The sequence below is a fragment of the Anopheles coluzzii genome, chromosome X, assembly GCF_943734685.1.
Source record: "Anopheles coluzzii chromosome X, AcolN3, whole genome shotgun sequence".
NCBI classification, from domain to species: Eukaryota; Metazoa; Arthropoda; class Insecta; order Diptera; family Culicidae; genus Anopheles; species Anopheles coluzzii.
The window spans coordinates 19,403,622-19,431,399 of NC_064669.1; the positions used below are offsets into that span (position 1 = coordinate 19,403,622).

The 27,778-nt window shown below is 49.9% G+C and overlaps 1 protein-coding gene across 3 annotated transcripts; it reads right to left on the reverse strand.

The window, feature by feature from the left end:
- Positions 1 to 12,951: 12,951 nt before the first annotated feature.
- Positions 12,952 to 23,879, reverse strand: LOC120953588 (chondroitin sulfate synthase 1). 3 transcript variants are annotated; one of them, XM_040373709.2, is made up of 7 exons: positions 23,054 to 23,879; positions 18,181 to 19,047; positions 15,208 to 15,824; positions 14,832 to 15,144; positions 14,603 to 14,748; positions 14,220 to 14,538; positions 12,952 to 14,154 (listed from the first exon to the last, which is right to left on the reverse strand). In XM_040373709.2, the coding sequence occupies exons 2-7, from the start codon at positions 18,329 to 18,331 to the stop codon at positions 13,049 to 13,051; spliced, it is 2,652 nt and encodes an 883-aa protein (XP_040229643.1). In that variant the 5' UTR covers positions 18,332 to 19,047; positions 23,054 to 23,879; the 3' UTR covers positions 12,952 to 13,048. The 3 variants fall into 3 exon arrangements, with proteins under 3 accessions (XP_040229643.1, XP_040229622.1, XP_040229633.1); XM_040373688.2 differs by having other exon boundaries at positions 14,603 to 14,760; positions 23,054 to 23,878; XM_040373699.2 differs by lacking the exon at positions 23,054 to 23,879 and adding an exon at positions 19,153 to 19,662 and having other exon boundaries at positions 14,603 to 14,760.
- Positions 23,880 to 27,778: the final 3,899 nt, after the last annotated feature.

Genomic DNA, 27,778 nt, shown 5'->3' on the forward strand with positions numbered 1-27,778 from the left:
ATATTTTATTTACCCATCTCGAAACGTTCTTTGCAGCGCACTAATGTGCAGCGCCGCCGCGCGGGGGCTTGCGTGGCGTTGGGTAAGATTAAGAGTACAACAGGTATAGTTTACACACTAGCGATAGGCGAGCGTGTGAGCGAGGTTCGTTTGCTAGTTTGTAGCTAGACGACTGCACCCGAAGCTGTCGTAAAGCGATGCGCGAAATGTGCTACAATGTGCTCAACAGATAGCTTCAGGGGTGGTTTTCGACCGGTGCCTGTTGGACCGTTACGTCGGTCGGTTGTAAGTGCTATGCTACTAGTTGCAGCGCGCGGTTTGGCAAACACTGCAGCTCTCGACGTGGCCGGAAGAGATTCGGCGGTTTACGTTTCTAGCGTCATGCGGCTATTTGCGATGCTTTCTGGTTTATTTATAATTGAACCGAGCCGCTCCCCTCCCGCCTCCCTCAGTGTCAGGATGGTCCTTCTTCGCACAAAAGCGCCCTGCAATAGAAGTCTTTCGGAAGCCGCATCTCTTCGTTTTGCTACACTAGGAGATATTTTTTTCTCCAGCGTGTAGTGTTTACTGTGAGTGCTTTTGCGATTTTATTTGCCCACTTTGATACATCCTCGGCACACACTTAACCAGAGAGACCCCCTCCTCATCCCCCCTCCCCTGATTGAAAATTTCCGACGGCGTATAACGCTGACGTAAAGACGCACACCGGGACAACCCGCGGCGAAAAGTCCATTACTCAAAAATCATCGAACTTCAAAAACCCTCCTGCCACAACGCAGCATATCTCGGTATCCATTATCCTACCGACGGTGTTGAGGGTCTATTACACTTCCGAAAACAAAAGCCGAAAGCGACAAAAGAACGTACAAGGTATCGGAGGGGAAAGGGAAAGTGGATCGAGAGAGAGAGACCCAAATAGAGGAAGAGAGACAACGGACGCATTTGAGCGATTGCCGTTAATCATCTTACAAACCCTATCGGCTTTAAACAACGAACCGTCGGTGTGAAATGGGCCCTAGTGCTTTCGGCCTGTCCCAGTTTTCAAAGGAAAACGGTCGCGTCGATTGCTGTACGGATAGCCTACCATTCCGGCGCGACGTGGGATAAGCAGCGCCAACTATCCGTGTCACGCCATCTCGGTCGGCAAACGAGCTGCGAGTCAATCGAACGAGGAGCGCGTTGATTAAATGCTTTCTTTCAGTAACCCTGCATCCGCCTCCCCGCTTGTACCCCTTTTTTGCTAAATCCAGCTACACAAAAAGCATGCTCTCCCCCGCCCTAAAACTACATTGCAGCACCTTTAGGCACTTTCACCCGGGAATGAGAACTATTGCCAAGTCTGTCACTTTTCCAGTGAGGGGTTTAAAAGCGGGATGAAAGCAAACGGGCTACCCTTCATTGCTCCCATCCCGTCCTTACACTGACACACACACACACTCACACATACCCGTATGACAGCCACTAGCTTTCGTGCTGCTATTTTAATCATCTATAATTAATGTGTCAATAGTGGCTTCCGTTCTGTGAACAGTTTGCCTCGCGGGCACTCTGTTCACTCCCAGCCGAAAAAGGGCAGAACACAAGTAAATCACTACTTCAACCTCCCACATTCACCGTGACACCGTGCGTTCCATCCTCCCAGCATCCCGACTCTGCTCGGGTACGGTTAGTGTGCCAAAAAGTTTCGAGAAAAAGGAACCCCCGGTTTTCCATAAAGTCCCATTTTTCGTCACCCCAAACCCTTGTGTGCGCACGGCGTGGCGGGTCATATTTTAATGCGGTGGCGGGAAACCGACACCACAAAGGCGGCGCACCACGCAGGGGGGAAAACTTTTCAGCTTCAGCCATAAAATTAATTACCCATACGAAGCACACACACACACACACACACACACACTCATCGGTGGTACATCATCATCATTCAATGGCATTGCCCGTTTGTTGGGGAAAAATCCGTCAAATCCGTCTTCTTTGGACCTTTTGATCCCTCTTTCGGTGTTTTGCTGGGCAAACGGGTGGATGATGCCAAGCCAAATACGCTCATACACACAGGCACATGCTGAATTAGCATAATTATACCTTTCAGAAGCGCTCTCGATCAAGGATTGGGTATGTGATGGTGTTGGCGACGGCAATCCTTCTTTTTAGGCTTTTCGGTGCCGTTTGCAGAAAAGAAAAGGAGAAGGTTTGCGTCGACACATCGGCTCGTAAGTAATTACATGTGGATTAGCGGGTTCCCGTTTATCCGATAATTGCATTTCACATACGCACACACACACACACACACACGCACATGACATTTCCATTACACCTTCGACCATGCATAGTAACGGAAGCGAAGGGTTTCTTATCTTTTCCGGTCATGCTTGGCCTTTAACGGGAAAGAAACGAAGTAAAACAGCAAAGGTGATGGGTGCTATTTTGCATAAATGTGTCTTGTTTTGCCCATTCTTCCAGAGCATCCAGAGCTCCTGCCGCCTGAAGGGAGCGTTTTGCTCGTAGCACGATTTCGGATAATGCAACCAATTCTGGCGGGTTTCTGCGTCATGGCGCGCTTCGATTTCCAGGGGGGTTTAGGCCAGCAAATTTACAATTCATACTCCCATTCCCTACCGAAGCGGGAAGGTCTTCCTTCAAAATTTCCTCCCAATGGTAATGGAGAGCCCCGGTTTTCGACAACATCTCTATTTATATTTATGGATGTATAAATAAAGCCCGGCGAAAGCGTGTCTGCGGCAAACTATTTGTTTCCTGTGCGATTCTCCGGGAAATCTTATCATTTCCATTTTTCTTTTATCCTGGTGGAACCAAGAATGAAGAAACAAGAACAAAAAACTGTGTGTAAATAATCAGTTTTTTTCATGCGAATTACCATTTTTAAGTGACTTCTAGTTGGCAAAGTGCCCCAGCTACTCCAAGATATTGTTCACTTGCAGGCATCTGTATGGTCATGCATGATTCCGCCGATGCTATCGCCACCTTCTTCGCTTCCGCTCACTTGCTTCGTAAGTTTCATCCTAACGCATCCTCTTGCTCGTAATGCTGTCAAGTCAGTCCGGCCGTGGTCGAAGTTTGGCCTGTGTGGACAAAAGACGTGGTGCTCGCTTCCGGACGGAATGTCAGGCTCGTAAGTAAACGCTCGGTACGGGCAGAGGGTGATGCAGGAAGTCGAACACTGGGTTAGTTATGTACACTGGAGTGGTTTTTGGAAATGTAGCACCACGGAGCAGAACAAGACGATACAGTGCACAAGAAGTAGGTGAAACATTTCTTTCCCAACGGTTTCGGACCGACGAATGCTCGCTCTGTGTCTTACTGTGGACGAGGTTTTCAGGATTTTTCCCCTGGCAAAGAATAACATCCAGCGGAGAGTTACGACCAAAGCGGCAGGCGCAGGGAAGTCGACACTGATACACAGGGCCAAAAACAAACGATACACCCGTAAAGATAAAAGGACAACAACACAGCCAGAGCAAACAATCTTTTCCTCGCGCACGAAACGAACACCATCCTCCGTCCCTGGAAAATTCTGCTCGAGGGGAAGAGGCATAGAGTTCGGCATTTTGGAAGCGCGGAGGAAGCTGGGCACTTCCTCCCCACTCGGTGTACGAAGAGGCATTTAATTAATTTCCGACACTTTGCTCGCTTTCGCTCTGACTATCTCCCGACTGTCCGCTCTGGATTGGGGGGCTTGGCTTGTTGACTTGTCGGGAGGAACTCCTTATCGGTGGACATATTTATGTCTTCCAGATATTTCTGTCCCCTCCTCTAAGAGCTTTTTTTCTCCTCCTTCAGCTCTCTTCTACTTCACCTTCATGGTGCGTTTAAAGCCCTCGGAGAAACCCTGCTCTGTGCATTCGTTGCGAAAAAACCGCTCTCTTCAGCAGTGTTCCGGAGCTGGGGTTGGGAAAATCCCGTGCCAGAATGACTAGCAATCGACGGTGAGCGGTGTGTGGAAACAGATAAGTCGCCCAACAAGCGACAACACTATTAAACTATAAATCTTTCCCTTCTATCGGTGGTGCGAGTGAGGGGATGCAGGAGCCCAGCAATGGCTATTGTTTTTGAATGTTCGAACGTGTGGCCTGGAGGATGAATAAACGAGGGCAAAGGCAAAATAAACACTTCCACCAGTGAGATTGGCGAAAGAATCATTAACCGTGACGGAGTTAGAGCACGCAAAAGGATCTCTCGGAACCTCCCGGACGATCCCTGGAGAGGAGTGAGGACGTGTGCTAGTTGTTTTCATTAGCGCGCCAACCAACCTGGACATCGATACGGTGGTGGAACGGATACGGTTATCGCTGCCATCTTCGTACAAAGTGCTACGCTGGACATGAGGTGAAGAAAAAATTCAGGAAATACTGAAGAAATAGAGGGTCGTATCCCCGTACCCCTCACTCTCTTTAGGTGAGATGTCAGCGTGTTCGTTCGGTAGGTCAGCTCGGTAGGTGAAAGAAATTGATTATTGGGCTGCGTGTGTGGCGAGCAGGGACGACTTGATGGAGGATTATTTGGATGATGGTTGTAATTGAAACTACTTTACCGCACTAACGGGCCCCGACTCGGATGCTTATTAATGAATCCTGAAGACGCTACTCTATGTATTGCCATTGAACCCGGGTGGACTTTCCGTCAGACAGCTCGAATTGCTGGAGGCCGTGACTAATTCGATGACGTTCCGAAAATCAGCAGCAGGGTCAGCAGTTTGACTTTGCTGCCTGGCCAGGTTTCACCCCCCTGAAAGGGAGACGATGACGCGGCGAACCTGTTCGCCTGTTTTCGGGAGAATATTTAAGGAAATGTCCTAATCGTTTTGTTCTTCTAGTTTAGCGTTCTTATTCGTATTTATTTTGGTTTTCATCATGAAACTACTATTCCAATGTCCCTCTGTACATCTCACCCGGCATTGGCGTCTGTTGCTCGTTCCAAATGATATTGAGGTTCGCTAAGCACCACACCAGTTTACGGCATCCACCTTGTCCAGTGTAAAATGGACTTGACTGACACATTACGCACACTCATGCAGGCTCAACGACGTTGTGGAAACGCCAGCGCCAACCCCTTCCGAGAGGTATTGCTTATCTGTCAATCTATGTATACACATAACCCATTCTGCCAACAAACGGTATCCCACTGTGAAGCCAACCTTAACAGGAATAATGTATCAGGGGTTTGGCAGTCTCGCTACGGTCCAGGATTAGGCTCCTACTAAGTTATGCAGCTTCTCCTAATCACCTTGAAGGTTTCGGACGACAAAACCGCAAGCGAGATATATCCGAGCTTTGCTCATTTTGTGCCATTATTGGAAGGTGACGGAATGGATTACTCGGCTGCTGGGTCTGGTCGCCGCTTTCCTTTCCATGTGCCAAATCTCAACCTTTCAAGAATTTGATTCATCATTGGGTTGTTTTGTGTGTGTTGAGCGATAATGCGTATCCATACACTCAATCTATCCTGTTGCTCTCTGGGCAGCTTGGTATCTTATGATGCGTTGTGGACGCCACCTAGACTTAAACTGACGGAACCCAAATGAAGTGGAAATACCGGGCTGGATGGGATTTAGGCTGTCACACGCAGATGACGGATCGGACCAGACCCAAACGCTCCCGGGTGGCGACAAATTTTCAACTTCACCTCATTCCTCCGACGGATGTAGGATACAGGTCCTCCCGGAGCCCAGCAAGTGTGTGTGCGTATGTTTTTTTGTTTTTGTTATGGTAATGAACAGGACATCCCGACATCCTGGAGAATGGGCTGGGTCCCCATATAATCTAATGTTTGATTAAGTTTGGAAACAAATATTAATCTGGATTTCCCAGACTCGAAGAGTAGGGGAAACGACTCCAACAGCTGCCATAACCCGGACGGAGGCGTATCATTACTGCGGCAGGGTGAAAATGGACCGAAAAGGAGGTTATTGCGCAAGGTAGACACCGAACCGGACCGACAAAGAGTTGTAAAGTGCACTTTATCTTTCGATCGTTTTGTGCACAACCACCTGCTGATAATAGACGTCCGCTTCGAAATGATGCATACGGCCAAGACAGTGCCGGGCGCGTCACAGGGGAAAGTGCGGAACACGTTCGATATGATGTGGCCGACCGATGTTCAACAGCATCGCTCACCAATTATGATAATGCAACAATGATAATTTAACTCCCCATGTCCTGAACCCTCGGCAGTTCCACCCCGTCTCTTGTGTTACTGTTACAGCTTTTCCGCTTGGACAATGACCGCTTCCGGGTGATTGACCATATGCGAAATGACACTTCTTTGGAGCATGAACCCCCCACCCCACCCCCACTCCGATTGTCTCCCTCACTTTGAATGTGCTTCCCAAGTTCCGGGGAAGCAGGTGCTCATGGATTTATGGTTGCGCTTAAAATCCAGCTCAACTAAACCCGAGATGGTTGTGGCTGTAAAATCCTGCCGAAGTCATTCGACTTGGATTAGTGGTGGTCGGCCGACTCTAGGTCCGGCAGAACAATTATGTTGGGTAACCTGTGCAAACTCTGGCGGTTTGAGGTGAGCTCTGGTGCGTTCAGACATCCTTACAATGGGCTATATGCCCCGAGAGCGGCACAATTGCACTCGGCACTTCTAATTTCTTCCTCCGCAAGCATTTATAGTCCGTCAACGGCAATGCCTAGCATAATGAGGCAAGCTCTTTATTGATACTGCTCTCCGACGAGAAGGGTAGAGCAATCTTTGGAACCCTTGGATGCTGCACTAACTGCGCACATTTTACGTATTCATTGTGTCGCAAGCAGCAGCAAAGGATATCGAACACAGCATGACGCATTCTTAGGACACGGGGCGAAACAACAACAGGCACGTCTCACGACCGAAAAAGAGCCGAAAGACATCAGCACGTTCAACCACGTCCGATTGATTTCTGATGGCGTGTTTTCTATGTGTGTGTGGGTGTATGCGATTTGTAGAGTAAGAAGCGTTGGAGAAGCTTACCATCAGTGATGAATTCTCCAGCAGATTCTAATCAAAGGCTGAATGCAATAGTTGGAGTACCGAGCGTTGATGCTCGGTAAGAAACTGTTCGGGTTTGCCGGGATGTTGGCATAAAGATAGAAACCCATTTGTCGGCAATTTGGGTGAGCTGCCGAAAGATGGACCGTGATGGACGTTTAGATTTTTGTGCTACTGGAAACTGGGCGCAGGTGTCCTCTCATATTCGTCAATCAGAAAACAAACAAAACAGCATGGGCCTGTCACGTGCGGGAGGTGGAGTACTCGCTGCAATAAAACTAAAAGGCTACCGATGGACGAGATGCTGATGTTACTCGTGTCCGCACCGAAACAGGTGTGTGACGCAGTGGATTGACGACGATCTTTTGAATGTTGGGACTGGATGTACTCGGACCGTTCAATCCCAAAAAGCAGAAGGCGAAAGAAGGCAAGAAAAAAGAACCTTGGTAGTGGGTCAGACCAAATGGTCGTAGATTAATTAACGCTTAAAAGGTGGCCTGGCCAAGCTGTCACTTCAGTTGTGGACGGGACTCCATTTCGGCTTCTCGTCTTTCCATGGATATAAAACACTAGGTCTGTACTTCAGACTTTTTCCAGGGTCGTCCAGGGCGACGTCTTCTTCCGCAGGTCAACCGGGCGTCAATAAATCTTTCATGGCATTGCTCCCCGTGCAGGCATTGATTTCAATATAACCTGGGTAAAGAGGGAGATTTGGTGTAATGTACACCATCACCACCCCTTGCATTGCTCTCGTAATGTCTTCCAGCTGCGTCTTTTTCCGGAGAGCTTGAGGACGTCCCTTTTTGGATGAGATGACGCCGGACAAAGTGCCGAAAGCTGGTGCACTTGAAACACGTGTAATTATGATGATTCCTTACCGTCGTATCCTTCTACTGCCATAGACGAGAGTATATACTTACCCGGGGAGTAGATTTGATTTTACCTTGCCATGTTTTGCAAGAAGCTGCGCATAAGAAACGTCTTGAGAAGCGTTGTATTTTTTTTTTTGTTCTTTCGCCTCCCCCGGAAAGTATGGAAAGCAGTGTTACAAGAACCAGCAAAAACGTGTCTTTTATTTCTTGTTTCGTTAAAATTCAACATTGAGCCGCATATTTACCGGCGCACATTTTTGACAAACACCCACCAAAGAACGCTTTTTCCATTTCGCTAAATGACTGCTGCTTAATACCACCAGCACACTACTAACTACACTTTACCCCTCTCAAGAGTGGTTTCGTCCCGGTTTCGTGCTTAAGTATCAACAAATATTTGCACCACAACGGACAGACCGGACCGGAGGTAGACGGGGGACCGTTTTTTGTTTTGGTGTTTTGTGTTGTGGAAAAATGGGATTTCCCTCCCCGCGGGGGTGTAGTTCTTTGCGCATTGTGTCCTTGTGTTTTTCGGCTACACCACTTGAATCATCGTGACCGGAGTAAATCAGGACTTTTTTGTGTGTGCCGTTCGTAGGACCGCAATTTTTGGAACTTCTTTCTTTATTGCACTTTGGCCCACGCACCGCATGGAGTGCCGGAGTTTCGCGCGCGAAGAGGTTTGAATCGTCCCTTCCGATTTTTTTTCTGCCTCGAACTCTTGACGGTCACAGTTTTTTTTTTGGCTGCAGGGATTTCGTCAAAACGCTGGCCGGACGGTTCTGTTGCTTAGTCATCCGTCATTATACGGGAACAGCGTTGGCCCCGGCATGTCTTGGGCGATTGTGGCCGGAGTTTGTATATATATATATATATATATGTGTGTGTGCTTTCATTGTTTTCGTTCGCTTCGCTGCTATGCAAAATGCACTGCAAGACAATGCTTGGTACACCCGAGGGAACCAGAATACACGCGGAGAAGAGTAGCAGCAGACGACTTAATGGAAACCGAACGCCCTCTAGCCTTTCCCAAAAGGCACTCGAACTCGCTGGTGTTTTCCTCGTGCTTGTATTGCTATCGAGCGGCTTCCTCTCGAGAAAGAAATACAACAAAAAAATATCTCAACGTCGATTGGGTGGATGAATTACTATTGACACCGGAGCGACCTGGCGAAACGGGCCGGGGCGCCTTATGCTAAAGGTTTCAAGAAGGTGGCAATCATTTCCATGAGCGATTTCGTAATTTAACCTCCCCACTCCTTCCCTCCACTCTCACTACGGCTCAAACGGAAAGGACAAACGATGCAAAAATAATAGCGAAACTTTTTACTCCCTAGCAAAAATACACAAACCGGATGGTCCTTCAGGAACCACCTTTCAGGCTGGCAACAAAGGATGGACAAAGAACATGGCCGGCAGCGCTCCAAAATCTTTAGATGTTGGTGTCGTTTTCGTCCGTTTTCACCGCACAAGTGCATCAAACAGACAAATCGCGAAGGGTGTATGCGGGTTTGTGTGTGTATGTGTCTAACATGCTGGTCAGCACTTTCGCGATGGGACATTAACAAAGAAGAAAAGAGTTTTATTTAAAGAAAGAGCCGAGAGATAAGGAAAACGAGATGGCAAGAGGGGAGAGGGGAGCAGTAATTACAGTCCAGTTGATTGCAAAATCCATCCACTCCAATAATTCATCCCGTAATCAGCGCTGAAAGCATATTTACGCAACCAACTACCCCCACACACGCACTCTCACACACTCACTCACACATGTGGATATGAAAATGCAACAAGAAGTAGAACGTGGGTGGACTGGCAGGTGTTAAAAGGAGAGGAATCATTAAGCAAGCTCGTGTCTCGCAAAAGTGGGAAGAAAACTGCCATAAATACGAACACACAAGCGCGTGCACGCAAACAAAGAAAAGATAAGACTCTCTTTAAGACGGTCCGGAGCGTGGAGGCCGGAGAGGGCGGAGGAAGAAAATCGATTCTGCATCTTAATTGGTGGAATCCACAAGCAGAGGAAGGGATGGAGGCGCCAGGGATAAGGGTAGTGGAATCGATTGCAAATCCCGTTCGGTAGCGTTGCATCACGCACTTGCACAAAATGCGCCTGATTGTATGCAACCCGTTCCACCATTTCACATTAAGGAAAGGCAAATGCTTTTTCGAGCAGGGAGGGAGGGCTAAAGGATAAAACCAATCTTCCCAAGGGCAGTGACCGTCAAGATGTACATATGTGTGAACATATATATAATGTTTGTGTGTATGTGAGTGTATTTACCCCTTTTTATTCTTCTTTTATAACCTACCTCAAACCAGCGAAGAAATGATTGGAAAATCGGGACGAAAACGCACCGCCACACGCAACGGGGAACGGGAAAAAGCGTTAAGAAAGGCGCGGAATGAAACAGCGAGAAAACGAAATGTTTTTGCTTTGCGAAGGAAACCCCTTTGGGGGACACCGTTAACGCAAAAAGCAGTTTCCCTCCTGCAGAGGGTGTTTGGGCTCGTGTGTGTGTTTGTATGTGTACGTTTGTGTGTGTGTGTTTTTGCGAGTAATTATTTTCTTTCCAAACTCTCAACCATCCACCACACAAGACGTTCCATCCTGTTTTCTTGTTTGAGTTTTTTTTGTGCTCTCTCTCTCTCTCTCTCTCTCTCTCTCTCTCTTTCTCTCTCTTAAGAAGGGCAAGTAATGGTGAGTCGGGTGTGAAGGAAAGGGCGAGGAGGATAAAGGGATAAGAAAAACCAAGGGGGCGATGTATATTGCAATATTTGCATAAAATCTTGCGGCCGTACCCGGATGCGAACAAAGAAATTAATGCAACGGCCTTCTGCAGCACAAATTCCCCTATTTGAGGCTGCACAGCGCACTCGTGGGGTCATTGCACTCTGAAGGATCCGGTTCCCTCCTTTCGCATTAATCCTTTCCTTTGGCCCGCGAGCCGAAGCTTGGAGTTGGAGTCGAAACGGCTTTAACGATGGGGAGAGAGAATCGCTCCGCTTGCCCTTGGTCATGCACAGGTTGCAATTCTGTTTTTGCTGCTTCCTGCTTCGCCTCCATCCGTAGGCGCACCCGCTAGGCGGTTCTATTGTTGCATGCAGTGTACTGCTGGCTCGGAGGCTGGCGCGGCGCATCCATGCGCTAGGTTACTGGGTAAATAGGGCAAACTTTCTGCCACAGCCAAAGGGCGACCACCGATGTCATGTGTCAGGTACACGCACAAAGCATAATCAAGGGGGAGTTTGTTTTTGTTTTTTTTTAACCTGGCAGTGCAGCAGCATTGCAAACAGGGATTGGGAGGAAGGGGGGGGGGAAGTGCGAAGGAATGCACTGTAACGAGCCTGGCAGCGTTGTTGTTGTTAGGATGCTTTGGTATGTTTTTACCTTTTGCTCACCCCGCTTGTCAGCCAGTATTAACGGATGGCAGGGTTGACAAAATTGCGACGCATTTCGATTCCACTCAAACCTGGATGGGCACAGTGTGTGCTGTCACAAAAGGTGCATTCGTTGTCTGTGCAAAACATGCAATTTAAATGAAGGTATTGGCAAAATATCACTATTTTGTGTAAATTTGCAAGTAGGAGGTGGTTTTTGTCACTTAATTAATTATTTCATATGATTCTTACAGAATATAACAGTGTTAAATGTTATGAAATGATTTTCAACATTCAATCAAAAGGGAAATTATTTGGCATTTTACAATTGATGTGTTATATCCATACAATTTGGTCAAAGATCTGTAAAATTTAGAAAACCGAATATCTCCGAATTCGCGTATGAGAGGTACCGTGTATCTCGGGGACTACCTGTACGCGATTTTCCTAATTTGGCAGTTTTTCGAACAAATTGTACTGGTTTGACACATCAAATGTCAAATGCAAAATAAATTCCCTTTTGGTCGAATTTTAAACCCCATTATAAAAGGTACAAAATAGTAGTCTTCAGTTGACATTAGATCAAATATCGAATTTAGTGGCTAAAACCTACCACTTCAAGCAAAATTATACGAAAATTAGCTATAATTTGAAAACCTTGAAATTTGACTTACGCTAAAATTCGAGATAATAGCGTGTATCGGAAAATACCTGTACATTTCAACGTAGAGTGGAGCGCCGTTTATCCGAGCACCTTTTATCCGGCTGTCTGTTTATCCGTGCTGTTGAGAAATGACAGTTCAACACAAAGTTGACATTGCGTGATGAGGATGATAATCATGGCACATTTCCAATATTATCAAATGTAAAACATGAAGCTTATAAAATCTGAATGGAATTTACACGAACATAAGATAAATAAATAAAAAAATGTGATAAAATATAAACTTTGACTCAATATCAATGTTATTCGAGTATCTGGACGAGATCCTGTCCCGATGTGCCCGGATAAACGGCGTCCCACTGTAAATAGTAACAAAAACAGGCTAAAAAATAGTAATACCTGCTTAAATATTACCTAATTAAGAAACAATCTTATAGTCTCAATTGTTAATAAAACACTATTTGCCTTTTCCCGAATTACGTTGTTTTTTTCTCTTCAACATTTCTTTACCAAACTGCAACTGTTTTTATCGCATTCACTATACATACAGTAGCGGTAACGCGTACGGCGAGAAAACCCCGAACAGCCTATTTCCTGTTGATAGGGGTGAACATCAGGAAGAGGGAACAGCTCGGCACCAAATGGGAAGTAAAGTGCAGTGAGTTATGCATATGAAAGTACTGTGTTCCTCCCCAAAGCAAGGGCTATAAATCAAAACGACTTGAGTGACAGAGGCTGCGGGCAGTATAGCACAACAGGAGAAGAAAAGACAAAAACAACGACTGACAGACTCGGGGCACGTAAGTGCAGCGCCCGACCTGACTGACATGCGTGCAGTGGCGGGCGGTGGATGCATAAGCAAACGGCCGGCAAACCGACAAGGAAACTCATTTTCTAGTGCTTCGGTCCCGCCCGCGGGAAACGGAAGCATCGCCACACCGAGGAAGCAACGGATCAAAGACTTCTTGGCAGTCGCGCATCTTGATAGGCTGCACGAGATTGGGGGAAGGACTTTTGGGCCCCGGCAAATGACGTGACACACGCGTTGGATGGTTTAGAAAATCTTCGAAACATCTATATTTACACAAGATACTGCTAAGAGGGCACGGGTAAGGAGTGAGCAGACGACGAACCGATGGCCGAAGCGTTATCCGCCACCCCGGCTTTGGCTCTGCCTGCGGGCAAACATCAGCAGCGGCTGGCTGTGGATGAACCGGTCGTGCAGCATGTCGTAGCTGCCGATCGTGTTCGCCTTGGTGCCGAGGCACATCTTGTACTGGGCCTCATCCAGGCTCGTATCACAATGAATCGGGTGGAAGATGTGCACCAGCGACGGGTCGGGCGCACGGAAGATGGCGAGCTCCTCGCTCGGGGGTGGCGGCACCGTCGACGATGCCGGTCCGTTCGCCGCCGGCTCGAACGGATCCCACCGCCCGTCGGCAATCGCTTGCAGCCGCTGGTTGCCGCGCTGGTTCAGTGCGATCACGTTCTCGAGAAACTTGACGTCCTCCAGGCCCCAGCCGTTAATGTCGGTGCTGAAGCCCTTCAGGTCGGGCCGCATCAGGTCCGCCTTGTAGATGCCGACCAGCCCGTACCCGAACTGGCGGAAGTACCCGTTCTCGTTCGTGATCCGGTACGGGACGGAGAAGTTGCGCGGCCGGTCGGCCGGCTCGGTGGCCGGCTTCGGCCGCTCGGTCGTGGCTGACGTCCAGCCCGGTGCGAGGATAGTGCTGGGCGCGCGCGGATCGTACTCGCTGAACACGATCGGCAGGTAGATCTGCCGGTGGCGGATCACGTTGAATCGGATGCGGTCGAGCGACTCGACCGTGAACACCATGTCCACGTCGATCAGGAACAGGATGTCGTTCGGGTCGCAGTGGGGCGATTTGATCGCACGGTCGAGTGCGACGCCGCGCGAAAAGTTCCCGTACAGCTGCAGGTAGTTGATGCGGGCGGTCGGATAGCGCGCCCGCAAGTTGTCCAGCAGCGCCACAATCATCGGTGTCTCGACAGGTTCGACATACATCGACACTAACAGATCGGTGGCGCCGTCCTGGCGCAACGCGACCTCCTCGTAGTTGCGCAGAAAGCGCATGAACGTTTCCGACCGCCCGGACAATGGTATCACCAGTACGATCCGGTCGCGATGTCGACCGGCACCACTGGCCGACCGCTGCTGGCCGCTGCTTGCCAGCGTATCCGTCAACCGCTCGAGCCCGTTGAACAGCGACTTGACGCGATGTGAGATGCGATCTGAAGAAAGAAAAAAAGGATTCAAACGTTGACCGCAAGGGAAGCAGCAGGTTGCCCACTCTTACCCAGCCCGGTTGCATTGGTGAAGGGTCGCGTGGTGTCGGTGTTGGGCGACACCCGTGGGCCGGACGTCACCGCTTGACTAGGTACCACACCGTCGACAATTTCCCGCACGCGAATCTCCGTGAACGAGCGCTGGATGTACAGGTGGCGCCGGACCGGGACCGTCATCTTCTTCCCCCGGTACTTTTTGTACACCAGCAGCAGATCGAGTATCAGGTCCTGCCCGTACAGGCTGTTCACGCGCATGTACCCGTACAGGAGCTCCCGGAACTCGATCACACGGCCCCGCTGCCGGGAGAAGTTGTTGATGTGCTCCATGATCTGTTGGAGAGGGATGCGTTAGAGGCATGCGAGTGCACTGCCAAGCAGAATCCGCCATGCTTACCTCCCGTATCACATCCGTCAGACCCTCCTTCAGCGACGACTCGATGCGGCGCTTCGGGTTCGGGTGCATCCCCGAGTACAGGCTCTTCGCGATAAAGTCCCACTCGACCACCTCGTCCAGGTTGCGCGGCCGGTGCCGATTCAGATCTGGCAGTGCACCTGCGAAGTAGAATAGTCAATGATCGCTAGAAAAGCCCGCCAGCCTCGCCACACGTGTCGCCGCTACCTACCGAGCACGTTGTGGTCGCCCAGGTAGTCCGTGCTGCTCTCGTCCTCTGGGAAGATCGGCACACCGGGCGCCAGGTTTTTGTTGATGCGCGGTATCTGCAGCAGCTCCGTCATCTGCGCAATGTCCCGGTGGAGCAGCAGTGACTCCTGCCGCAGCTCCTGCGCCTGCAGTCCGAGCATGTACGCGTGCAGCCGGTACATGAAGGCGGGCTTCTTTACCGGGTGGAGTGTGATGGCACTGTGCACCTCCTTGCTCTTCAGGATGCCGGAGAACGCCCGGGTGCCGCTCGAGTTGTGGTGCAGGATGGACTGCATCTGCAAGGAGACGGCGGTGTTCGTGATGCAACGCTTCAGAGCCTTCCCTCCAACAGAACCTACCTCATAGTTCCAGGTGCACGGGATGCCGGCAAACTTCTGCACGCACCGGCCCACCTCAACGTCCTCGTGCGTGCTGTAGAGATTCTTCAGACAGGTGGGTATGTGGGGCGCGACGCGCCGCAACGTTTCCCGGCTCATGATCACGCCCGGCCCACCCATGCAGAAGTTCTCGTCAAACTCGAGCGACAGCAGCCCGAAGTCTTCGCTGTTGCCGCGGCCCGCCTGCCCAATGAACTGCGGCTTCGAGCTGTCGATCGAGCGCAGAAACTTCTCGAGCCGATCTGTCCGGATGTACACGTCGTCGTCAGCCCGGGCGAACCACTCGAACCGGTCGATGAAGTGCACGTACATGTAGTGCAGCATCATGAAGCTCTTCTTCTGCGGCGGGTACCGGTCGTCGACGCCCTTGAGCGCGACCAGCGGCAGGTCCGGTGCGACCGAGTCCTGCGAGCTGAAGAACGCGATCTTGCCCGGGACGCGCTTGCCCCAGGTTTCGTACACGGCCCGGGCCCGCCCCTGCAGGAAGTCCTTCGCCGTCATCACGCCGACGAACACGAGCGTGTTCTGGGAGTTGGTGGGCAGCTCGGACGGCTGCAATCCGATGATTTCGAGGGCGGCTAGTTTTAGAAGAGGCAAAAGAATAAGTCGAAACGCGGTCGGAAGGGGGAATAAATGTAAATCACGCAGCTACTGCTCAAGTCCGAAATCACAGATACATGCTAGACTGGGCGGATGGTTGCAGAAGACGGACGCGACTGTTGAGGCGGCAATTTTTTCATCAAACCCAATTGATGCTCATGAGAAGGAAGGGAAGATGTATCTTCTCCCAGTCTGCTCCACCACTGTCGCATCTTGCCGTACCAAGATGTCCCAGAAATTGGAGCGCTACTTGATGCGCGGGCAATTTTCTCATCAAAACTCCCTGGAGGCAACTGGAGGACGCTGAAGAGGCGTGACGCTGAATCTTGCGCGTCGGTTTTCGTCTGATCCGCTTGCTGCATTAGGGTGTAAATTGTACTCTCAAGATTACACTTGTGTACGATCGCCACATAAGCGAGATCTGTCCAATACCCGCACACCCAAGTGTACGACTAGCACACCCAAAAACACAACACGTTGGTAGATAAACAAATAAATAATCACTCTTGAATTTCAGAATCCATTGATCTTTCGCTAGTCGTTCGCGTCTGTAGATGGAAGAGCAATCGTAGTCTTTGAAAATCCGGCAGGCTTGGTAGATGGCAAACTTCCAAGGAATATGTCTGTACCACCCGCAACGCTGCAACAACACGGCCGCAGACCGCCGGCTTTGCGGCTGCATTCTTTAATCGCGCATTGCTTGAGCGGAAATAAAGCGTAGCAGCATGCGCTAGCAGCTCCAGATGCATGCCGCTACACCAATGTAGGCCAGTTGTTACGGTAGGTCGGCAGGGGCTGCATTCCCAAGAGAATTTGTTTTCCCTTTCGCCCATCCAGCACGCCCAAAGCCCCGCTCGCGCGAGTGCATCGCCGTGCTAGAAGATCTTTCAGATAGGAGGGACCACCACATGTGGTACCGGCTGGGCGGAACTAGACCCGAACCCCATGGCCACATCTGCATGCTGGGCATGACAGAATGGGACGCTTTGTTTTTTCGCCGGGCACGCTCGACGATGCTACCCAGGGCCAAAATGCTCCAGAAGTTCTTGAAGTCTGTTATTCAAATACTCTTCTCGTCTCACCCTCACGCGCTCAATATTTTCCATTATTTTTCAATAATTCTTGAAGCATCCAGCGGAAACAATGAAGTTTTGTTGGTTTCTAAAAAGAAAACATAAGCAAATCGGGCAAAACCACTCACGACGTTTCGATAGAGTTGAACCAGAGGGGCATAAGCACTTCACTACCCGGCAGCCGGAACAATCGAGTGTTTTTCTTCGATTGCACACAAACCGCCCCAATCTCGCCCTGAAGCTTGTATTCTCTGCATTAGTCACTTCTAAAATTCAGCAGGGCGGATATTTAACCAAAAAACGAGAACCAACTGGCGGATATCGGAAACCCACTTCCACCGAAGCTATGAAGATCTAATGGGTTTTGAAGATGATGGCGATATCGGCCGATGAAAATATCTAAATGCAACGGCACTAAAGCGAGCATTGCTCAAGACATCGGACCGTAGGAGGCATCTTACAGGCAAAAGGTTCACTTAAGCGGTTGGAACGCATAAACAGACTGAAGTAAACATTCTGATAGTCTAATAAAACATTTGGTCGTGTCTGTTGTTATGCGTGTTTGGGGGGATTTTCTTTTTTCGGGTTGTAGCTGGACCAACAAGAACACACTGTGTGCTACACGCATGGCTGGCTAAGAGTCACGCACACACGCTTCCCACGCACAGGCGGGTCTCTCGTGCGGTTCGCGGAAGGTGAAGACATCTGCTTGCTTTCGCTAATTCCCTTTTTTTCTACACGATGAGCGCACCCGGTTTGTTTGTTTGCATCCATTTGCTAAACATACCGAATTCCAACCTCCCATGCCCGGATCTGATTGCAAATCAGTTTCAAACCGACAATTTGCACACGATTCGTTTATGGTTGTGGATAAACAGTTTTACAGCAATTAGTAACGCCATCTCTTTCGGACTGGTACCGTGATTGATGACGCAATCGGGCAATTGCGAGTGTCGCTAATAGCCGAGGAGCACCGATTAGCCTGCTTTATGGCGGCACAGGAGGCAGCAGTAAGTGAGCCAATCAGCGGCTACCGTTCAATCGATTATCGGAGCTTACTGTAGAGGAAGTTGGAGCTAGAGTTACCTACAACGAGCATTCGCATCTAAAATGACGCGAACGCAGCTCACCTGACTTGGCGGATATCGGAATTAATGGTGCCTCGTGTTTTGCCACACACATGGTCCAGTTCAATTCAGAGACACGATAACTTCTCCCTAACATTAAGAAGATCCATATTCAGGATTTCCGCACAACTTACATTTTTGCTTCATGCTGTTCATGGAATTGCACATGCTGACGATCTCGAGTGTGCGATAGTTGCGCAGCAGGGCGCCGATGCAGAGCCCGACGATGATGCCGAATATACCGTACAGGATCTTCTTCCGCTGTGTCATGCTGACCACTCCCATAGCTCGTCTGCGTCTTCCCCAACCGGTTTGTCCTGGGGGCGTTGTTTGGTTGATAGACCAAGAGCGATGGAAGGGCAAAGGCAGAGAGAGAGAGAGCTTTTTTCAGCAAGTTTTTTGTTTGATTGTAATCGCTAAAGCAGCAGCACTGTTTTGTCACTATTTGTCACTTTCACTCAATCAGTTGGCAACACTTCAACACACTGTTTCCGCTTGGTGGAGTCTTCTAGGAGTCTCTGTTACAGGCTTTGGGCACACAGTTGTGTTTGCTGCGCTTCAGAAGGGCCGCGGACGAATTTCGAGACGCTATCTGATGAACACCCCCGCACCTGGTGGCGAGCAGGACGGACCCGGGCTACGTCTCCGGCGGCGCCGTTGCCCGTGGCGCCACTTGCGCACCCGGTGCGCGCCGATGCTGCAACTGCTGCTGCTGCTGGGGCTGCTGGTGATGTGCGGTGCGGCAACAGGTCCGCTGGTCGTCCTCGTCACCGTGCTAGTGGTCCGCTTGCCTCGCCCGAGTAGCACTTCCATTTGCACCGACCGAGAGGGAGAGGGAGTGCCACGGCTGCGTGTTCCGTCGTTACCGGCTACGGTGTGCGCCGGCTGCTCGTCCGATTCGTCTACTAGGTGCACGTCATCGAAGCACACCTTCCCGGTCCCGGGCCGGGCAGGGTAAAGGTTTCACACACGCCGACCGAGCGGCTATCGCTGGCCACACGCTGGAACGACAAGAAGTACGCAAGAGAAAGGGGTGAGTGTGAGTGAGACGGCAAGCCATTAGAACACGGGTTTTTTGCAAGTCAAAGTGCCGGGTGATTACTGACGATGCCGAGGCTGCCTCTGTGTGAACCCGAGGTCGTCGCTAATTACTTCGCATTAAACAGAGAGGAGCAGTGGCAGGGGAGAAGCGAGACGACGAAGTAAACACAATCTGCAATCTTCGTTGCGCAGCCGGGTGAGGCTAAGCTATGGCGGGGGAGGTTCCGGGGTACCAATTTCTGGTCCCTCGCTGGCACCAAGCGCTTTGCGCACAGAATCTTCCGTCCCGATCGTGCCCCCCCGGTGGACCCACAAGCGGCAGTAAATAGCAGTGAGGCTGCCTGTTGCTGTAGGCGCCATCTTTGCGATTATCGGAACGGGCGAGGTAAATCGGGAGCACGTTATCGATCGTGCGATTGCAGTGAACCGGCTGTAGCCTCCCCTGACACATGCGTTGCTCGCTTACGAGTCACGTACACGTTAGCAGCCAAACAGCACCACAGAGTCGCTGCAGCTCGATATGGCGAAATAGAGCCAAAACTGCTGCAACCAAACCCGCCTGATCCGTAAACTGCTCCCTGGTCTGGGCTTCCGCCTTTGTTCCCTTGTCCCTTGCCTGCTGTGGCTTTGGCCCACTGATAAGCAAACTAACCGAAACGGCAGATTGGAAAGGTACACGCACGTACACAGAGAAAGCGTGATAAAGTCGGCTGCACGAGTGCGTCACCGCGAAAGAGTTCCAAAAAGCCGGCTCCGACCCGACGTTGATAACAAGTTTCGCCGAAATGTGTTAGTAACTCTACTTGCATGGGGTGCTGAAGATATCAGGACACACGCACACACGCACTTCCTTCTATTAGACACAATAGCTTATCGATTCTTTTTTTTTGTTGCTTGTCCCAAAACCTACCGCCTGATCGGTGATAACAGCAGAGCCTACCCATATGGAGCGCTTTTACACCCGTTTTTAGGGCGCAACTAGAACATGAACCATGGAAACGAAACTGCTGTTTACTTGTCGAATGTTGCATGCGGATAACCACGGATACACATACACACACATTAACTGCGATATCGACGGTAGCAGAGTGCAGGTACTGAGATTTTGACTTGCTTTGCTTTCTACGTCCAAGGTTGCGCTTGGTTCGGTAATGGGGCTAAAGAGACCGATTTGCGCAACTAAACCGACATCCCAATCCAATCCCCCCCGAAGAGAAGCAACAAGTAGAGGAGGACAACCACAACAACAAAACACGGCCCCAAAACGGAACGAAGTGCTAGAAGGTTACCGCAATGATGTCGAGCGCGCACGTCGGCCACTGGTAAAAAGGTGTTACCGAAATAATCCTCGCTTCTCGCAATCTGGAATGTGCGCACATTAAGTAATCTTTTCTGCCAGGCGGCGCACACACAGATCTGTGCTTCGGCCACTGGTGGTGGACCGAGGTGGAGGCCGCATCAGCACTGGGGAGAGCAAAAAACGGCCGGATTAATTTAATGCTAATTGTTGTTTAGCATTTGCAAGATGTAAGGGTAGAAGTAGAGCGCCATAGTGAAGAACGGGGAGGAAAAAATCATCTCTTGCTAAAGGTTGTGCGTAGACGAGCGAACATACTCAGCAAACTGCAACGCTCATCCCGCTCCTAACACACCAAGCAAATCGATATGTTTGACGTTAGAAGATAGCGGTCTGTTTGATTTACTTTACTTATTTGCCTTCTCCCAATATCCGACAATCCCGATCGCATCCGCAAGGCAGTCGTGTAGCGGGACCTTAATGTGCGCGCCGTCGTTACTTGCACACTACACTTGCACAAGACGCGCCCGCACCGATCACACCGGCTGCCCGGCGGCTTGTTGTTGTTTATTAGTTACCCGCTTAAATTGCCTCTGCGGATGTGTTACATTCTTGCCCATTGTACGCCATGCGGTTTCCTACTGCTTACCCTCTTCTCTAGGCGGCGCGAGAGACGCGACGATTTCCTGTACATATTCAAGGCACGCCACCGGGAAACACACGGGGTGCGAGACGCCGCGACATGCGACACTTGCACGAATTAAACCGTCCGGTGTCGGTTCGCGCGCCAACTGTCCTGCGCCGCATGATGATAGCCAACGCGCGCCTCCACAGTCATCGTCGCCGTCGTCGTCCAGGCCCGGTCGGATCCGGCACACCGGACGGCGCTAATTGAAACCTAACTGGTAGTGGTCGGATGTCCCCTGGTCAGTCAGTCCCGTTCCAGGCCCTGGTTTTGTGAGGACTGGGATTTTTTTTTATGTTGGTTGGATGTGTGGTTAGGCATTGAGTTTCGGAGACATCAGAGCATCATTGGAGCAAGCTGTTGAATATCTCGACAGGGACGCCATCAACGGTCACCCTTAGCGAGCTTCGAAGAGCCTGCAGCAATTGTGTAGGCAGGATGACTTCAGACATAAACATGCCGCCCTGCAAATTAGCGTGCTCCGTCGGAGCACTTCTCCCGCACTGGACGTCTTCTAAAAGCCCGCGTGTTTCGTGTCTGGCTGAAAGTTTGGCACGGAATCTAATCCGACACTCGGTGCGGTTTTTGTAGACTGACCACAACACCTCGGGCAATTTAGGCAATCCGAAACGAAGATTACAGGGTTGTGTGACAAGGGTTTTTTGTTTTACCCAATGCCAACTGCTGAGCGGGAGAGAGAGAGAGAGAAGTAGAGAGGGAGAATTAGAGTGTTGCTGGAGCACCTCCAACAGCGGATCGTACGATCGTGTCTGCAGTGGGGCATTTGATTTCTGTTCCCTTGCTTTTTTTTCCTTCTGGCCATAACAAAAAAAGGAAGGTACGCATGGCTTGACGATCACGTGCTCAACAGCTCTACTTCTTCAACCCCCTACAGGTATCGCAGACTATTCTAGGGAAAATTATGATAATTAGGCAATTTTCAGCTATTGCAACGAAAGGGTTATTTGGTTGTGGTCGCATTCCTGTTCTCACCGGGCAACGGAGATGGGGGCGGCGACCGGAGGACCTTGCAACAATTCAAGTTTCAAGGTGGTAATGCTCGCTAAGGCATCGTGGGTATTCTGATGCTCGAAAAGCTTACCCAGCCGGGCCGAGGTGTTTCTGGAGTTGGAGTTGGAAAGGTTTTGAAGTTCCAAAAATATCTAAGTCCTCCAACTCCAACTCTGGCATTGGCAATTCTGGATCTCGCGATGAATCCACCCAATGCCAGAATGAATTAATACGCCATTGTGCACGGCCCAAAAACCATCGAACGATTGGTGTAATTCGAGCGTCCCGTTCCCGTTGGTAGCATTCCCCCAGCCCACCACAGCAGGACAGCAGGCAGGATGTTGAACCGGTGGCTTGGTAAAAATGCGTGCCACAGCAGAACTAAAACCCGCACGCCGGCCGCGATTGGACATTAACAGGCCTTGATGTATAGGAGAGTACGCAGCACCGACGCGAGTTGCGCCGCTGAACTGCCCGATTACGCGCCCGATTTGCGCAGTTTGGTGAACAGTATCACCACCACCGTCCCTGTAACCCGCCTCAATCGTACCCGCACCATACTAGATTCTTTAGCGCAGCAGTTGAACGCAGGTTCGAACCTCAATGAAACAGCAGGTAGATCGAAGATACGTTTTCTTCTAGCTAAAGCTGAATTTTCATTGTGCGCTTTTTTAATTACCCTGCTTTTCGGGTTTTCGTCTGTGTGTGTGTTTTTTGGCATAAAAACATATGTACTTCCCCCCTTCGCCCCATTTTCCTTCTCGTTTTCTTTCTCTCCATCGCCTCTTTCTCTCTTACGCTGCTGAGCTGCCGAACGACGGACGGCCTGAAGAACGTGCTAATAAAAAACGCACACCGTAAGGTGCGAAGCAAGGAGCCGGATGGGATGCAGCAGGGGGCGAGGGGGCAATTTAGAAGGAGGGGAAGAAGGTGGAGGACGGGAAGGAAGATGCATAGAAGCGAACATTCCTACCTTTCTTGCACGCGTGAATGGGTTTTTCCTTTTGGTTTTCTTTCCGAGTTTTCGAGATGCGCCGTCGGTTAGGGAGGTAAGGGGACTTTTGAGCGCGCTGGGTTGGCCGCGTTGGTCGGTTGATCGTTGCCGATTGCCCCGAAGGTGTGGATTGATGCAAGGCACACACACACACATATACAGGCACGCAAGCGGTACACAATATTAGCGCACCATTGAAGCCGCGTGTTTGACCGTGAAAATAAAAACCAAAAACGAGTGTCCAGCGTTACCTGTAACCTTTTTCTTGTTTAACTGCACACGCACTTAAACTCACTCACTCGCACACACACACACATACACATTTGTCACCGTTGGCCAAATACTTCTTTACAGTCTTTTACACCCGGGAACACTGGGGCCGGGATGAAAAAAGGCCGTGTCGCGCGTACCGTGTTGGCCGTCGTCACCGTCGGCACGGGCCACACTTTCCTAACAAGCACACCGGGAAGACGTCACGCGGCTAGTGTGTCACCGTTGGTGGGATTCTCGAACGGGAACCGGCCTCAAAACACTCACACCGCTCGAGAGAGCGAGAGAGCGCGTGTATGTGTGAGGGCCACCAAATTTGGGGGACCTCCAAGCGCGCCCCACCGTCTTATTCTGCTCGCTGGTCGCGGCCTGTACACACACGGTGCCGGTCGAAGCTGTAGTGTGCGGCTGTGTGTTGTGTTGTCTTGGCTGCGTTCTCTTGTCTCTTTTTCTCTCTCTCTCTCTCTCTCTCTCTCTCTCTCTCTCTCTCTCTCTCTCTCTCTTTCTCTTGCTCACTCTCCGTCCCTGCACCTCGACGTCTTGTCCGATGAACCGGTTTTCTTAAGGGACAAGAAGCGCGCCGTCGGAAGGGCGGAAGACTGTGGCTGCTAGTGGATCACAAGCAAAGCGTCTTGCGTTTCTCTCTCTCTCTCTCTCTCACACACACTCTCGCACACTCTCTCTAGGTGTAAGCGTGTTGGTGATGCGCCTGGTGTTGTGTTATGTCTCGTTTGCTTCAACGAGTAGGGACAGGGTTCGCCATCTCGCTCACTGATGCGATCGAGCGGTTCGTTGCGGCAACGATGAGCGGACGAGTGTCTTAGGTCACGAGCGTACTGCGATTTTTCCCTCCAAACGCTCTCATACACACATGCACACACACGGACCACCGTCCCATACGAAGGCCACATGTTTTTCCCCCGTTTCCTGCTCCCACCCACGTCACCTTTTTTTTCTTTCCCGGAAGATCGTCTTTCTTGTTCTTGGCCCTCTCTTTTGAAGTCACATACACACATGAACCAAACCGAACGACACACATATGTGTCCTCACACTCCCGCACATGCACTTGAAACTGCATCCGAAATGTGTATGCCCTTTTAAAAAGGGCTGGTCTGTTCATCGCTGCAATGTCACTTTTCCTTATAAGCCTTTTGGTCTTTTTGAGTTTATAATATTTCTTTTATTTTGTTGTTGTTGTTTTTTCCGTTTATTATTTGAGCAAACACGTTTTTGGACCCGATCGTTCTACAACTGATGCTATCGCGCTCTCTTTGCGGATCAATCGTTGTTGCTCTCTTCCTAAAAAAAAAAACAGATAAGCCGCTCGCATCACGAACTTGACTTAAGCTAAGCAATGCTGATACGACAGTCTCTCGCGCCCATACTTACTTGAATTTTTCTCTCGCACCTTCTCTCTCTCTCTCTCTCTCTCTCTCTCTCTCTCTCTCACACACACACACACGCAGGCACACACAGACACTAACTCACACACAAACAGACACACTCTCTTGACGATCGCTTTTAACCCTTTAATGTCAGACGGGAAGGGATCTTGATATTTAAATATTTCATAACATTAGGTATGAAAAGATTTTTTTTTACTTTATGAACTTTTCCACTGCCCCAAACGAGAGCAAAAACCAAGAAACAAAATGGTCAAGTGACGCATGCAAAAATCCCGTGCAACACGTACGCACATCAACGGGCACACGGGTGAAATAAATCGAAAACGAGCAAACGTAAAAACATGTCAAATGGGCAAAAATCGATAAAGTTTACACATTCCTTGTGCTTCTACCAAGCGGTTGCCAAGACGCTTCAGCAGCAACCAGATGTGGGAAACGGGCAGGGGTACGAGCAGCAGCAAGACGGAAGCGGCATAATGCAATTAGTGCCGTTCGCAGTTTGCCCGTTCGGTTGAGAAGAAGCAGTATTGCCTGGCCAGCAACCCCCGGGGCCACATTCTTACACCATGTGCTGTTGTGTAGAATGTGCGCACACCAGAACCTCCAGGGCAGGCAAAAGTGCATCTCATCGGGCTGGAAGTGAAGCACGATGCAAAAGGGCATCAAACCGGGCGTATAATAAACCAGTGCGAATGTTCAACATGTGTGATTTGAGCAGCAGGAAAATGAGCCACTAAAACCCTCCCCACCCCCCCCGTAACTGCAACTGTCTGAGAGCGGACGACGGTGACGACGTCGTCCGTTGTTGACGAGCAGCTTGCCAGATGAGCCCAGAGATTGACAGACCCTCAGTGATTGGTTGCTATCCCGGGTCCAGGGCTGAAGGACCATCTTAAAACGGTTCGTAAAAAGTGTCTACAAATTTAACGATTCCAAGATCCGAGACTTTCCAAGGCGAGGTTTGAAGGGCTCGCTTGCTTGTTTTTTTTTGTTCTTGTTTCCCTATCGGCATTCTTCACGAAGCGCGGGCATGGAGATGAAGTCGTGGATGGTGCTAAGACACGGCGGCGTCCCTTATCGTGCGGCAGTTTCGCCGTTCTGCGAATCCTTTAAATGAGTAAGTGCAGTCGCAGCCATCGTGTTCGGGCAGCAAGATTTGAAGGAGTTGGACCAGGCCCCGCACAAATGGTCGTTTGATTCGCTTGTTTGCGTGCGCGTGTGTTTATGACGAAACCAGACTTCATTACAAAACATGCGATTTTGTCCGTTTCGTGCTAACCCGTTTTTGCTCGACACAGACGTTCGGTGAAGAGCAATCGCAGGAATCGCAGCATCCAGAAGTTCGGAGGTGGCCATAAAATGATTTTCGCCTGATGGATGGCCCCAACGGAGCGTGTGGATAGAGACAGCGCTGGGGAAACAAAAAAAAAATAAAATAAAATGCTACATCGACACACTCAACGATCAGCGTGTACGCCATTGAAATTCTGGCAACGTTCTGCTGCATGTACGAAACGACATTAAATTTGTCAATTCGTGTTTTAATGACAGGTCGAGGACGCGTCCTGAGTATCTACCTAATCTGAGATTGATCAATTGGAACAGGTTGCCTTGCGGTGCTGTCTGCTGCTGGGCGTCAGCATTTGCAAAATAGAAGAGCAGGGGGAAAACCCACCCACAGATATGCACAAAACAAAACGAAAAAAAAAATCCTCACGCCATAAATGGACGGATAAAGCCCAGATGGAAACAAACAAACCCTGAAACAGCAATAGGATATCATGCACGTACACGCAGCAAAGCCAAGACTGCACCGTTCGCAATCGTACTAGAAATAATCACATCAGCAGGATAAGCAGCGGGATTCCACCAGCGGATGCCGGGCGACGAAAGTGTACACCAAAGTAAAGCACAAACACACTCACACACACATAAAAGCCAAAACCTTTTCGGTGGCTTTGGCCCGGATAAGGACGCTGATAAATTAACGTGCCATTTGATCATAATAAAAATCCATTAATCCTTTGCCATTTTCTTCTCTGCAAGCTTCCGCGTGGTGTGCGTCCCGGTGCGACCATTGTTGGACCCCCGGGTCCCTGGCCAGCGCATTATTGTTTGTCCTTTATGTGTGTGTGTTTTTTGTTTGTGTTTTTGAGTTTCTGTTTAAGCTGCAGGGTGTTCTGTTTTATGACAAACTCTCTGGACACACACACAAAGGGGACGGAGAAAGCAATAGTTTGACGTTTGAAACGAAAAAAAAGAAACACTGACTGAAAGAGAAAGAGGCGTTTGAGGTAGCGAGTCTGCAAGGGAAAAAATGTAAAAAAAAAACGATATCTTAATTACATCATCATGCTGTCGCTGCCTTGTGTCAACTGAAGGGAGTAAAATGTGTGTGCACGGATGGACGCGCCGGAAGGAAGAGGGAGTGTAATAAAAACCAATATCTAAAATCGCTTAAATGAACCCGAACTGTATCCCTCCCCTGTAGAGCGCCACCCGAATAGTTAGCGTGCCACTAGTAGCAAAAATAAAGCGAGAAAAAACAAGAAAACACACGCATATAAATAAAAAAATAGGAACAAAGCAAAAAGCAAAAAAAAGTCACACAGGAAGAATGACATAGGTAACGAGGATGAGAGGAAACAAAAAAAATGACACCCATCGCGGACAAAGGGACAGAAAAAAAAATAACTCGAACTGCAATTCGATAATGGTGTCGCCGTCCCCTTCAACCCACCAGTCACCGTCCAAGGGTGGATGACTCCGGCTAATGGGACGACCATTCGTCATCTCCATGTTTACTGTCCGTGATTGCTGATGGTGCGGTGTGGGTATGAGGTGTTTTTGAGGCACTTCCTGATCATTTCCTGATCGTCATCATCAAAAAAAAGAGCACCCAGGCAACGAACCCTATTAAATGACTCCCACTGTGACGGTCATATCGACCAGGTGTTTCACGGGACGCCCGGGGGACGGTTTGCCAAAAACCGACGTAGGGGAACTACTGCTGCTGCTGCTGGTAGT

Coding starts and splice junctions, on each gene's coding strand:
- LOC120953588 (XM_040373688.2), bottom strand. CDS start 18,331: ATGGGAGTGGTCAGCATGACACAGCGGAAGAAGATCCTGTACGGTATA. Junction 14,539..14,602: donor TGACGGATGTGATACGGGAG/GTAAGCATGGCG, acceptor CCTCTCCAACAG/ATCATGGAGCACATCAACAA. Junction 14,155..14,219: donor CACCAATGCAACCGGGCTGG/GTAAGAGTGGGC, acceptor TTCTTTCTTCAG/ATCGCATCTCACATCGCGTC.